Raw genomic sequence first — 14,266 nt, forward strand, 5'->3', positions numbered from 1 at the left:
TTTTATTATTAGTTTTTATTTATTGCCATCTTCATGCTTTTAATTTTTATTTGTTGCCATCTTCATGCTTTTAATTTTTAGGTCACTGCTGAGTCAGACAGGTAATCCTAATCAATTTTCGGTCATACGTAAACAATAACTAATCAAAATTTTAGGCTTTTTGGTTTTTATTTTTATTTTTCTCGTGGAATGAAAGTTGTATAAGCGCGTAAATGATTGTGTCAGTTGATGCGTATTATAAAATTAACAATGCATCACTGGCCGGCTACTAGTCTTTCACGAGTTCATGCTAAACTATGGAAGAAGAGAGAGAACACAACGTATCAAATGTTTTTTCAGTTTAGTTTATTTTGTCACACTTGTTTCCTTGTGAGTAACAACAAGCTTTGCAAGAAAATGTAAGGAGACCAATTCATATAGTGCATTTTGCAAGAGCGCTGACAGGACACAACTTTTACAAATTTGGGCTAGAGAAAGCTCAATTTAACCCATAACTAGGTCCATTTCAATTTCTAGACTGGGCTGAGATTCAACCCAACCCAACCACACCCACATGATTTAAAGTTGAAATCCGAATGTTTCCTTTTGTCTTTCTGAAACAGTAAAACTCAAACAAACATGTTATATGTCTCAATTGAAACCAGCAGAACACAAGATATTATCCGGTGAATCTTGAACTAGGACGCTTTAATTGGGCTAACAAAAAGTGGACAGCGAAGTTGAAAATGACAAATGAAAGCAAACACGCGCATTTGTTCTAGTTTAGTCTGTAAATCCAAAACTGGTTAATTATACTAAAATTGTCAAATACTTGGATGTTAATTATGTCACCTCATGAAAATAGAAGAAATTCTTCTTCTCACTCTAGAGTTTTAACCGATGGTGGGGTGTGCTGGTGCAGCACTTGGGGTTGGGGACCGACCGGCCTATAATTTTCTTGGCTGCCTATTGATTTCAAATGCCAAGAAAATGTCAGAAAAGCTACAACTATTTTAATGAATTTGATTACTAAAATAACAATAAGTTAGAGGATAATATAAGAATGAGGCCTGCTTTCCCATAAGCATGTCTGCCGAAATTCAATCACTCATCCAATCATGCTTGTATATATAAATGTGAGGATGCACAGAAGAAAAAGAGGTTTTGGATTTTTTTTTTCCCCCTCTCTTTTACCCATGATGTTAAAAGGCCATAATCAACTTCTTATCATATCTCTCTCTTTCTCTCTTTTTTTCTGGTGTGCAGTGTGAAATCTTGCTCTCTTTTCACTTGGTTGCTTTATTTCTACTTTTTATGGCAAGGGAAAAAGATGTGATTAAAAAATAGGAAATTTTTTTAAAAGGTAAATAAAATTATTAAAGAAATAATAATTTCAGGGGGCAGGGAAGAGAACAAAGGAAAAGACAGAAAGTGCACGTCAGAACAAGCCTGTTGGTTGGGCTGTGGTGGTGGATGGGTGGAGAGCTCCAAGGGGAATCCTTCCTCATCCATATCTCTCTTTCTCTCTCTCTCATGCACACATACACATGTCTTAAAATTAGTCTCCCTTTTAACATACACAAAACTGAGTTTAATTGGTATTCTAAGGGCTTTTGTTGAATTTTCTTGCTGTTTGTTGACAACCCACTGACCACCAAGCAAAACCAAAGTGCCTCTTGAAACATAAAATTAAGAGACTGCTCTGGCTAAAGGTTGGTGCTAGCTAGCTACTCTACCTATATATAAATATAAATATATATATATATATATATATATATATTTAAAACTTACTTCATGATTTGTTTATATTCTTCTGAATAATTTTATCTTCTTTTCTCTTATGAGTTTCTTTTTTGTGTTTTCCTGCTTGATTATTCTTGAAGGGTTTGAAGGTAGAGAGAAGACAAATCATCAAGAAGATAATTGGTTGAATTTGTGTGAAGCTGAAGAGAATATCTTTCTGAATTAGGGTTTGCACTCAGATCTAAACCCTGTAACAGATGTGAAAGCTGAGATCTGTATGTTGCCCAATCCACTTATGAAGAATCTCATATGTGTACATGCAATTGGTGTCAACAAATCCTAAACAAAGTCTTTGTAATTCAGTGTAAGTGGTGGAGGAGATGATGAAAGGTTTGATGGGGGATGAGAATATGTCCAATTTGACCTGTGCATCTGGTGATTTAAGTGCTTCCAATTCAAGTATCAGAAATGAGTCATCATCAGCTGGCACACTGTACCCTCAGCAGCAATCCTCATCAGCAAATGATATTCAGCAGCAGCAGCCACCACCGCCAAAGAAGAAGAGAAATCTTCCAGGCAACCCAGGTCTCTCATCAAATCAAAATTAATTAACCAGCATTAATTCACACATATCATGCATGATAATTAATATTAGTTTTGCTCCTTTTTTATTTTATTTTTCCTTTTTTATTGATTTTTGGTACAGACCCAGATGCTGAAGTGATAGCCTTGTCTCCCAAATCACTCATGGCAACTAATAGATTCTTATGTGAGATCTGCAACAAAGGGTTTCAGAGAGAACAGAACCTTCAGCTTCATAGAAGAGGGCACAATTTGCCATGGAAGCTAAAACAAAGGACAAACAAGGAGGTGAGGAAGAAGGTGTATCTGTGCCCAGAACCAACATGTGTCCACCATGACCCATCAAGGGCACTTGGGGACCTCACTGGGATCAAGAAGCACTTCTGTAGAAAGCATGGTGAGAAGAAGTGGAAGTGTGAAAAATGCTCAAAGCGCTATGCGGTTCAGTCAGATTGGAAAGCTCACTCCAAGATCTGTGGCACAAGGGAGTACAGATGTGACTGTGGAACCCTTTTCTCTAGGTAAGGTCATAGACAAAGATTATACAATAATGAGATTAGTTTGAAGAACCAAAACAACTTTGGAATAACTTTTTTTATAGCAAACAATTGTTCATAGGAGGAGAGATTAGCTGGTATTAGGTACCAATTATCGACGAAAACATTCAAGTTCAGTCATACCATCCATGTACAGTAAATTGGTACCCGGAACTAAACAATCTTTTTCAACCCTTAATAATGCAATAACCTTTATGAGAGAATTGAGTTAACTTTTGATGAGTTGTAAGAACCTTTAATGGGTTACACATCTGCTAATGTCTTTTGTCCTCAAAAAACAAAAAGAACGAAAATACAAAAAGGGACATGAGAGAGAGAGAGAGAGAGAGGACAGTGTATATTACTGTTTATGTTACTTTTTGATGGGTTTGCTCTTTTTGTATTCTTGTGGTTGTTTTTGATAATCGTGGGTAACTCTGCACACAGGAGGGACAGCTTCATCACCCACAGAGCCTTCTGTGATGCTTTAGCACAAGAGAACAGTACAAGCACTGCAGCTAGATCAGCAATGCCAGCTTCAATAAACCCTCTTCTCTCCTCTCTTCCCCAACTCCATACCCATGGCCTCCAAGGTCTCTCAGTGAAGCGAGAGCAAGACCAGCAGCAGCTACTTCCTCCATGGCTCTCTTGCTTGCCCGAAGGCGAAGCCACCGCTCCATCCGGCCTTCCTTCCATGAACATGTCCTCACCATTATTCTCCACTTCCTCATTCCAGCAATATTATTCTTTTGATCATCAAAACCCTAACCCTAGCAGCAGCTCCACCACCACACTCCCTGATTTCCAGCAACCCCATACAGCTTCTCCTCACATGTCTGCCACTGCTTTGCTTCAAAAGGCTTCAGAGATGGGTGCCACAATCAGCAAACCCTCCCATTCCCCAATGTTTCTCAAGCCACCCAGCCACCAAGCTCACGTGTCCAACGAAGCATTCGATGATGGGTTTGGGAGCAATGATAATAAATCTTCTCTTTTGCATGATATGATGATGATGAGTAATAGCTTTGGAGATCAACAAGTTTCATCAGCGTTTGGAGATCATCGCCAGGCTTTCAATGGGATTATGGTGGACGGTAATAATAATTTCGTTGAGATTAACAATAATAATAATAATAATAATATTAATCCTCCGAAGAATTACAAAAGCATGGAATTAGCCCAACTTGGGAGGAGCGGTACTGATAACAACAATAACGATGAGGGCTTAACAAGAGATTTCTTGGGTCTTCGAGCACCATTTTCTTCATCCGCGGCGGCGGCAGCAGCAGCATCCCATGGTCATGGGGATTTTTTCAATATTAATATGGCCGGGCTTGATCACCATGTCAATTCTTCTTCTTCTTCAGCTTACAATGGACAGCCGAGTGATCACCAGAACCAAACATCATGGCAAGGTTAGCTTATATATCTATGTATATTTGGATATCATGGGCTTCTTTGATCAGTTGATATTGATCATTTTTAGCATGTAGTCATTTTCCTTCCCTTGTAGAGAGAGAGCGAGCAATTACAACCTATCTGGTTAATATGCTATTTTGAATGGTGCTCGAAAGCTTGCACCATTCACTTTTTTTTTTTTTTTTTGGTTGCTTAATTATCTTTGAACCTTTTGTTAATTTCATGAATAATTTCTGCTTTTGTAACTTAGTTATCCCATATTTTTATATTCTCCGAAAAAAAAGAAAAAAAAGAGAAAGCAAAACTAAAATTGAAAAAGAGGGGAAGTCATACGGCTAGTTATATTTACTCTGTATAATTTTTATTATAATGGGCAAGGTAAATTGCTATCTATACCTATATTATATATATATATATATATATATATATATATATATATATATATATGCATGGTAAAATATAATTATATGGATGTTTCTCCAGCAAGAGAATGTAAAACCAAATTTGTGAAGAACAGCTTGATCATAATTAATTAACCCAAAAACAAGAAAACTCAAGCAGTGATAAAAAGCCACGTAAGGTTTTTACTTTGCAATCAGCATCAGCATGATATATATATTATATGGATTATTCAGCCACCGACAATGAACTTCCAGCTATTTATTACTTAATTAAAATGAATTAGTTGTTGTCTTATCAAGTGTGACTGACGTGGTGCTCTACAGTTCATATTTTTAAAGTATCTAGTTTCATTATTGGAACCTAAAATATTCTTAGCAGTAACTTTTCTTTATTTTTTTTTTCAAACTTAATTACTTTCTAAACTCAGTAATAACAATTATGTATATATATATATATATATATATATGTATATCTGTTTTTGAGCAGAATGTGATGACAAAGCCTATGAGGGCGCTGAGAAAAGATTCGAGAACAGTACTGCGCTGCACTGATCAGTGATGTGTTCATATCATCATCATCATATATATATATATATATCAATGCTTTTATGGAATATGCTATCAGCTATCAGCTATCAGCTATCTGATGAATTTTGTGTACACACACAAAAAGCTGGTAGAGCCATTTGAATTCCGATCCCCCTCTACTTTTTTCAGTGCAGCTTTCGTTTTATTTCAAATTTCAATCCCAAGGAGGATAATGAGATAAATGTTGGGCTTTAATCCTGTTTCAAGACCGCTGTGAAAAGCCTTTTATTATTTATTTTTTTATATAAACATTGTTGTGAGTTTTGATATAATTAACCATGTCCAACGGGACTAGCCCAATAATAAACGGCTTTGATTTGCATACCAATAGTCTGAAGTTTGAACTCTCATGACACATCTTGATAGTGTGTGCGTGAGAAACCTCCTCCCCTTATAATTTAGACTATCTCACTTATATTTAAAATATAAAAAAAACTAACCATGCCTTAGGCGCTAGTTATACGAATTTGGGATGTGCCAAGTTTTCATTTAAATTGGGTTGTTGGTTCTATGAGAGAATGCAGTGTAAATAACAATAATAACTTTATGAGGAGTTTCGATCCAAAAATAGAATAAAATTAAATATACCTTCTAAAGATTGTAACCCATTCTAGACTTCCAGTTCTCACGCATCATGACAATCAAATGACTAAAAAATTATAGCATTAGAACACACAATTCTGGAATCCACAAGGAAAGATGAGGGAACGTTTATTGATAATATGAAATAATATAACCATAACCACGGGGTTAAAGTTCATTTAAATACCCTAGAAATCCTAGGAATCCAAAAGGAATTTAAATAGGAAAATTAATAAAGTTTCCAAAAATTGTTAAAACATAAAAACTAGATTTTAGGTTGTTAAAAGATCTCGGATGCCCGAAAAAGCCCTACATCATGGCAAAGCGATGAATTTCATTTGTGAAGTCATTCTCTTCGAAACAACATATCATGGGCCCAAATCTGAGCTCGATGCCCAAACTTGCAGTTTTCCGAATTTGCCCTTGCACACATCTCTCCAACTCATCTTCCATTGCTTCCGCAATTTGTTCTACATCAAGTTCCCAACTTGTTCAATGGATTGTTTGTCCTTTTTTGTCTATAAAAAAAAAATTTCGAGAAAGGTGAAATGAGGAGAAGAGATTCGAACTTTAGTTTTAGACATAGAGACGGATATCATTTGTTAAAGCTATAAGCCCTAACAATTAATTGTCTTTTGTGTTGGATTAATTTATAATACGAGTCTGATAAAAAAATAAATAAAAAAATAAATTTATATATATATATATATATATGAAGGAAACCTTTAGAAAATCATGAGTTTCATTTGAACATCAACATAGATAAATAAAATCATGGCAACGGAAGCTTAAGCATGCATCTATGAGTTCAAAAACAAAAACTTTTCCCATGAATCTTTTAAGCCAAGTGATAGTTGTACTACTTTCCTAGAACATACTTCTAGTAAGATTGAATGGAGGAGTTACCCTTGGTGCGTGCTTTCAACCCTACGATTGAATTCCACCAAAGTTGTTGAAGCTTGAATGGCTCCTTCAAAATCTCCACCTTGTTGTTGAAGCTTGAATGACTCCTTCAAAACTTCAACTTAGGAGGTTCTCTAAAAGTCACCAAAATAGGTAACCTCTAAGTCTCTTCACCAACTAGAGCTTGAGAAGAAGATGATGAGCTTAGTGAGAGGATGATGCTAGTGATCCCTCACTAAGATGGTATGAAAGTGTAGAGAGAGTTTTTGGAAAACTAGAGCTTTCTTTCTCTCTCTTCTTTTTCACTAATGACCCCCTTAGGCTTCAAAAAGATGATAGTCATCTTTTACTTGAGTCAACAAGTTGACTATAGCAACCAAAAGCCCATATAAATGTCCATCCCTTGAAATTGGGCCTCTTGGGCTCAATTTCATTTAAGTTGTCATACAACCTAATCTCCGTGTCCAAAAGGATAAAGCCCAATGAGCCCGGAATTCAAAATTCCCGTTTAAAGCCTATTTCGACATCACGTGTCGTTTAAATTAGTTCCATAATTAATTTTGCCTTAACCAATTAACAAAGCTTAATTGATCTCTTCAATTCATCATCTCCATAATGGTTTCTCCAATAACTCAAGTTTAACGGTGTGCGATCCATTAGGTTCTAATTAGCAAGGTTGTGGGCAATTTGAACTCTTCGTAATTGATTGTGAATTAAAACCCCTTTTTAATTCTCCCTATTAGTTAGGATCATTAGTCCTTAGGGCTTATGCCATCCATGAGTGACACCTAGCAGTATGTCATGGATATTCAAGCTAAGTAGAATAAGTAGAGGACCTATTCAGTTGGAATTACAATGCAATACGGTCCTTCCCTATTACAATGCTTTTAATCTCATTACTAGGGCATGGTGCATGTCAAACCCCTAATGAGATTGTCACGTCTTATATGATTTGTATTAGTATGACAAGAACATCCTTCTAGGTCATACTGAATACTTTGATCAGAGATTTGCTTAATCATATCTTCCGAGCATTCTCCTTCTTTACTGAAGGATAGAGATTCCATATTGTACACTCACATGTCTCCATGAGTCAATCGTGAACCCCAACAAAGCTTGTACCACATCTGTGATTAGGACATGTCTTTATAGCATCCTCAAAGATCCACAACCTTCCCACAAGACAACCATGGTGCCTCAGGTCAAACGACTAATTTGCATTATTGCAACTTTGAGTTTCTTGTTTGACATATAAGTAAAATTTCCATACAAGAAACTTTTGTTTGATCGCGTTCAGTGAACTCATTCTCTATTGAGCACCTACATACTTGTCTCAGTGTCTCCACACGAATGACTTGAGACCAGTCATCCTCCCAATTGAGAAGACATAGCATGTACCGGTCTTTCCGGATTGTCAGTGCCCATTTGACAATCCTATGACTAGGAACATTTAGGGCATGAAGATAATAGAGGAAAGGTCTCCTAAATCTAACTTCCTTAGATTACTTTCTCTCTATCTCACATCCCTTGGACTTATTGTTTAAGCATGTGTAACTGTTAATGAGACATTTACTAATAAACAATAAAATTGCCCTTTAAGAGGATTAAACATAAATCTAATACATGAAATATCCTTAAAAGATTACTTCATATGATTTGCTTTTAGGGCATATTTCCAACAATATATATAATACGAGAGGTAAAATTCAAACTCTTATCATGAGCGTGCAATCAAATGTTATTCGATTGAAATTATAAATTGAAATGGAAGGGTTATGAATGATTGAATGTTGGAATAAAATGTTCTGCCAAAAGGACGTGGGAAGTTTATGAAAGTCATGCTTCAGTTTACAATGCTTTAGCACCAATAGTTTCCATAGCTCAAAAATTGACAAATATACCACAAAAAAAGAAAAGAAATTACAAGCAGCTGTTGTGAGTAGCGGTCGATGAATTTCAGGCAAAAAAGGGTCGGTGTCCATAGAAGTCACAAAATATCCATCCCTTCAAGGGTAGTTTGGAACTCAAAATATCCACTTCTTCAAGGCTAATATAGACATTTCACCTAACCCACATTTGGTCAGTTTGGGTTTGATAAATGGTGTGCTCGGACCCTAGCATCTCTCTCCTCTCAAATCTCTATCTTCCAAAGCTTCGCTCTTTCCCCCGTTTTCCTTCTCATTTTCTTCCCAACCGAACACAACGCCAACTTAGACCCATCAGCACCTGCAAAGTTTTGAGCGAGAGAGACACAAAGAGGTCGTTTTAGTGAGGGAAAAATCAGATATTTTTATTCGTCTTTAAGCAAGAGATGGCTTTGAGGCGCCTGATCACTCAGGTCGGTGAAATCTTCAGCTAGGCTTCTAAATCTCTTATTTTATGCAATCTGTACCTTTTTTTTTTCTGCGATATACATGTTTTCTCAATGACAAAGTTTGTTTCTTGTAGCTGATCTCAAAAACCCTAATTCCCATGTTTTGATTGTTTAGGAGTTTAATCATTGTGATTTAATTTCTGTAACCATCTTCTGCATATTCATATTGTTGCGTGATACGGGTCTGCTTAGGTTTGAGTTGTAAGGGTGTACAATAAAGAGATGTTTACGTTGTGAATATACAATGAAAAGATTTTTGCCTTTTGGCCTGTTTGATAACAAAGAAAACGTATAAAATTGGTAATTCAATGTTAAAATCTGTAGTGATTGGGTTCCCAATGGAAGATGGACCATTTGAGCTCATTACGAAAATTGGGTGTTATGTGAAATTTCATATTCTTTTCGTCTACCCTTATTTCTCAGCAATGGAGCATAGAGTTAGTTGAGACCTCCTTTTAGGTGGTTTAAAGGATGAATATTATTCAGGGAGGTTGCATTTTTGCTTTGAATAGGAGTGTATTTGGTCAGATTCTAAGGTTTGGGTTACCTCTTTTTGGCCTCAAAAGGAGGATGTATGAGATTTGTTTTTTTCAGAAGAGCGTTACGGTATGACTGGGGGTTGAGGAGAGAAGATATGGTGCCCTTTCTTACTTAATTTCGGTAGGAAAAAAAGGGGCCAAAATAGGGTGCGCACTCTCATCCATATCCCTCCCTTGCCTTTGCTAATTTGCTCGTGGTTTTTTGATTAAATTTTGATTTGCTCTCTCGGCGAGCAAAATGCTGGAACGATTTGATAACCCTTTTAGACATGCTTTCTTTGTTCCGTCAGGCTCTATTTAATTCCATGTTCTTTCTACATCAGGTTTCAAGGCATCGATCAGAGTTGGGACAACTGACGAAAGTGATTACCAGAACTTATCATCCAGTCAACAGGTTAGGAGGAGGTGCTGGAGGTATGATGCATTCAAAATATTTTGATTTGTGTACGTGTTTTGTCGTCCATTTCAAATTGCAAAGAACTCTGCTGCTTGTTTATTTTATTGTCAAATTTGTTCCTTTGGGTACTTAGTTTTGTAGGCTTTAAGTGAAAGATATAACACTCTTCTCCATTATCTTCATTTATAGAAGTGATCACTTTCTTTTAATCCTTGTGCAGGGAATAAGTTTTTAAGTACTCAAGAGAGGTTTAAGTCAAGCTATGTTGGTAGTTTTGCTCGCCGAGTACGTGACACAGATGAAGCTAGTGAAGTTGCCCATCTAAAAGAACTTTACCATCGGAGTGATTATGAATCAGTGATAAGATTTTTTGAAAGTCAGCCATCATTACATTCTAACCCTTCAGCACTTTCTGAATACGTCAAAGCATTAGTCAGAGTTGGCAGGCTGGATGAGAGTGAGTTACTCAAGACATTACAGAGAGGTGTGTAATGGAACAGATTGCTTTTCCCCTTGTAATTGTTACTACCAAAATTATGCTCTATTTTGTCTTTATCGTGTATGAATTCCCTCTCAATATGTGCTAAGATTATGAATAGAGTTGGATTTTGATAAAAATTTAACTAGATAAGGGTTTTGTAATATTCCTGATTTCTTGTACAATTAAATTTCCTTTTTCGTATGATTATTTATATGGAGCTTCTGAGCTTCTGTTGATTTTTCTAGCAAAAAATTGCACACTTAGTACATAGATTTTCTGAGAGGTTTTTTCACCTCCTTGTCTTGTGAATTTGAGCTCATGAGCAAAAAGTGTCTACAAATTTTGTAGGTGTCGCTAACTCTGCACGGGAGGAAGAAAACATAGGTGGCTTCTCAGTTCTCAGGAGTGTCGGAAAATCATCGAAGGATGGTATTCTCGGAACTGCAAGTGCTCCTATTCATATGGTGGCCACAGAAGGAGGTCAGTTTAAAGAGCAGCTGTGGCGTACCGTTCGCACTATTGCACTAGCCTTTCTTTTGATATCTGGTATAGGAGCACTCATTGAGGATAGAGGAATAAGCAAAGGTATTACCATCTCTTGGCGCTTTAGGTTCTTCTATGAATTGATTAAGATGCATCCTGAAAATAATGACATCTTTTCCTTTAACTTTTCTGTTTCCACATTTCAGGACTTGGACTAAATGAGGAGGTTCAACCTAGCATGGAATCTAACACAAAATTTAGTGACGTAAAGGGTGTTGATGAGGCTAAATCGGAGCTAGAGGAAATTGTTCACTATCTTCGAGATCCTAAGGTAGATGCATCAACATTATGCTTGGCAGAATATGAAATTGAACACCTTTACATCATCACCTCATGCCCCCTGTTTTCTGAGATGGGGGTAATATCATTACTATTTCATCCTACCTAAGAAGATGATATTGGAAGTGACCTATTACAGCAAAAGACTTGAAATGGTCTTCATTCACTCTTCAATTAATTTTCCCCTTGTTTGTATTATGTTCCTTCAAATCAATTTGAAAGTACATCCTTGAATGCCAAGGGTTGATTTTGTGGAAACCTAGTGTTTCTGAACATTTTTAATAGCTGAGCCAAGGAAATGGTTGATATGCCAAATCCATCCTGATTTTCTTTCCGTCTTTCCCATGCTTGCAATGTATTTATCTTTTTGTAATGGTACAAAGTGTCCCTTAATTTGATCCCCCTTTTTGCAGCGTTTCACTCGTCTAGGAGGCAAGCTACCAAAAGGTGTTTTGCTTGTCGGCCCACCTGGTACTGGAAAAACAATGTTAGCAAGAGCCATTGCTGGAGAAGCAGGGGTACCATTCTTCTCATGCAGCGGCAGTGAGTTTGAAGAGATGTTTGTTGGTGTTGGAGCTCGAAGGGTGAGGGATCTTTTTGCAGCTGCAAAGAAGCGGTCCCCGTGTATAATATTTATTGATGAGATAGATGCAATAGGAGGAAGTCGAAATCCAAAGGATCAGCAGTACATGAAGATGACTCTCAATCAGTTGCTTGTTGAACTTGATGGTTTTAAGCAAAATGAAGGGATTATTGTTATTGCAGCAACTAATTTCCCAGAGTCCCTGGACAAGGCATTGGTGAGACCTGGACGGTTCGATCGGCACATTGTTGTTCCTAATCCTGATGTTGAAGGGCGGAGGCAGATTATGGAAGCGCACATGTCTAAGGTAATCTTTTTCTCCTTGAGGGGTGAGGTTATTTAGTTCGAATAGTAAACTTGATATTTAATTGACTCCCTCTTGGTTTTGAAAGCTCTTTGGTCACAAACTTTGTCTGCAAAGGCCTCTTCCATTACACGATAATGAAACATAATATGTTTGGGCTGTCATGGTTATTGTGTATGGGCATATCTTGACCTGATAAAGTCTGTCTGCAAGTTTCCAGCCTTATTACAATTACAATTTTATCAGTTTGAACTCAGTTCAGTGCTAGGAATCATTAGTTGGGATGGTGATGATGCTCTGCCTAGCCTTAGTTGAAAGCCTCATTATTGTGCTACCTGTGGTCCCAGTTGAAAAGCCAAAATCATACTGAGAAGTGGTCTTTACATTAGCTAGACTGTATTCTTGCTGATAGTTTATCACCACTATTGCACTGTAATAGTCAATTTCCATTTGAGAACTACACCAAGCACCGTTTATAGTGAAGAAGTGCAGTAGGTTAGATACGCATAAGTTCTATCACATTAGAATAACATGATCTTTATTTGTCTACTGGAGGGTGCTTCTTGCTTTTCCTTTTTATGACTGCATTCTGTGATGTTCTGCTGTAAGGTATTTCTGATGCAGTAGATTTTTTAGGACTAGAAGTCATTCCAAGACTAATAAAAATGCCCCTTTGACAGGTTCTGAAGGCCGAAGATGTTGATTTGAGCATCATTGCTAGAGGAACTCCGGGGTTCTCTGGCGCAGATCTTGCGAACTTGATCAACATAGCTGCTCTGAAGGCTGCCATGGACGATGCTAAAGCAGTGAATATGGCTGATCTTGAGTATGCAAAAGACAAGATTATGATGGGAAGTGAACGCAAGTCGGCTGTTATATCTGATGAGTCAAGAAAGCTAACAGCTTTTCATGAGGGTGGCCATGCACTTGTGGCCATCCACACTGATGGTGCTCATCCAGTTCACAAGGCAACAATAGTTCCTCGGGGTATGTCACTTGGCATGGTTGCCCAGTTGCCCGACAAGGATGAGACAAGTGTCTCCCGGAAACAGATGCTTGCACGGCTCGATGTTTGTATGGGAGGGCGGGTTGCAGAAGAGCTCATCTTTGGAGAAAGTGAAGTCACTTCTGGTGCATCTGATGATCTCCGGCAGGCAACTTCGCTTGCTAGAGCAATGGTTACAAAGTACGGTATGAGCAAAGAAGTTGGGCTTGTCAGCCACAATTATGATGACAACGGGAAGAGCATGAGCACAGAAACTAGGCTGCTTATCGAAGAAGAAGTGAAGAACTTCTTGGGAAGGGCATACAACAATGCAAAAACCATCCTTACCGCACATAGCAAGGAGCTCCATGCCCTTGCTAATGCTTTACTAGAGCAGGAGACACTGACTGGAACTCAGATCAAGGCCTTGCTTGCGCAAGTAAACTCTCAGCAGCAGCAACAGCAACAACCACACCAGCAAGTAGTTGCAGCAAAGAGTAGCTCACAGTCAAAAGTGCCACCCTCAACACCCAACACAGCTGCATCTGCTGCTGCCGCAGCCGCTGCAGCTGCAGCGGCTGCAACTGCTGCCGCCAAGTCAACAGGCATTGCTCCTGTGGGATCTTAGCATGTGTCAGGTTGATGAGTTGCGGACATCTATTTATCAGTGTCTGATGTGCATATAGTAAAAATACTCACCAGCCATTCTGTCTGGGTACCTTAGTATGCTGCCAGTGACGTATAATTTGTGTATCGCCGTAGTCAGATTGACTGGGAATGTAGACGAATTGAATGGCAAGTCAGTGTAGGAGTTTTAATTAAGGCACTGGAGAACATCCCTTGTCTATTTTTGGTTCTTCTTCTTATCTTCTTTTTCTTCCTCTGCGATGTTTGTCATTTATACAATTAAGAAAATAATGCATTCTTGATTTTTGCTCAACTCTTTAATTTTCACTTTGCTGTTTCTGTTATGCTTCCAACAGTCCAAAGGTTTGTGATAATGATAACAAGAAACTGTTCTGAACAAATTTGGCAATGCAATTTTTGA

At 37.7% G+C, this 14,266-nt stretch overlaps 2 protein-coding genes across 4 annotated transcripts; both read left to right on the plus strand.

Annotated features, from left to right (window-relative positions):
- The first annotated feature begins 1,425 nt into the window (after nucleotides 1-1,425).
- Nucleotides 1,426-5,520, plus strand: LOC110764949 (protein indeterminate-domain 7-like). 3 transcript variants are annotated; one of them, XM_021968016.2, is made up of 6 exons: nucleotides 1,426-1,691; nucleotides 1,863-1,997; nucleotides 2,086-2,307; nucleotides 2,429-2,825; nucleotides 3,288-4,255; nucleotides 5,148-5,520. In XM_021968016.2, exons 3-6 carry the CDS (start codon nucleotides 2,103-2,105, stop codon nucleotides 5,210-5,212), a joined length of 1,635 nt encoding a protein of 544 aa, XP_021823708.2. In that variant the 5' UTR covers nucleotides 1,426-1,691; nucleotides 1,863-1,997; nucleotides 2,086-2,102; the 3' UTR covers nucleotides 5,213-5,520. The 3 variants fall into 3 exon arrangements, with proteins under 3 accessions (XP_021823708.2, XP_021823699.2, XP_021823716.2); XM_021968007.2 differs by having other exon boundaries at nucleotides 1,863-2,307; XM_021968024.2 differs by lacking the exon at nucleotides 5,148-5,520 and having other exon boundaries at nucleotides 1,427-1,691; nucleotides 1,863-2,307; nucleotides 3,288-4,504.
- A 3,323-nt stretch (nucleotides 5,521-8,843) lies between these two features.
- Nucleotides 8,844-14,158, plus strand: FTSH4 (FTSH protease 4). The gene is made up of 7 exons (XM_021968038.2): nucleotides 8,844-9,071; nucleotides 9,970-10,060; nucleotides 10,264-10,527; nucleotides 10,873-11,109; nucleotides 11,214-11,338; nucleotides 11,760-12,236; nucleotides 12,914-14,158. The coding sequence occupies exons 1-7, from the start codon at nucleotides 9,045-9,047 to the stop codon at nucleotides 13,844-13,846; spliced, it is 2,154 nt and encodes a 717-aa protein (XP_021823730.1). The 5' UTR covers nucleotides 8,844-9,044; the 3' UTR covers nucleotides 13,847-14,158.
- Nucleotides 14,159-14,266: the final 108 nt, after the last annotated feature.

The sequence above is a fragment of the Prunus avium genome, chromosome 1 (genome assembly GCF_965620075.1).
Source record: "Prunus avium chromosome 1, drPruAviu1.hap1.1, whole genome shotgun sequence".
Classification (NCBI taxonomy): domain Eukaryota; kingdom Viridiplantae; phylum Streptophyta; class Magnoliopsida; order Rosales; family Rosaceae; genus Prunus; species Prunus avium.

Bases quoted from the DNA above. Each gene is read 5' to 3' on its own strand.
- LOC110764949 (XM_021968007.2), top strand. From the start codon at position 2,103: ATGATGAAAGGTTTGATGGGGGATGAGAATATGTCCAATTTGACCTGT. The intron at 2,826-3,287 runs GTAAGGTCATAG...CTCTGCACACAG, and splicing joins TGTGGAACCCTTTTCTCTAG to GAGGGACAGCTTCATCACCC. The intron at 4,256-5,147 runs GTTAGCTTATAT...GTTTTTGAGCAG, and splicing joins GAACCAAACATCATGGCAAG to AATGTGATGACAAAGCCTAT.
- FTSH4 (XM_021968038.2), top strand. From the start codon at position 9,045: ATGGCTTTGAGGCGCCTGATCACTCAG. The intron at 9,072-9,969 runs GTCGGTGAAATC...TTTCTACATCAG, and splicing joins TGAGGCGCCTGATCACTCAG to GTTTCAAGGCATCGATCAGA. The intron at 10,528-10,872 runs GTGTGTAATGGA...CAAATTTTGTAG, and splicing joins ACTCAAGACATTACAGAGAG to GTGTCGCTAACTCTGCACGG.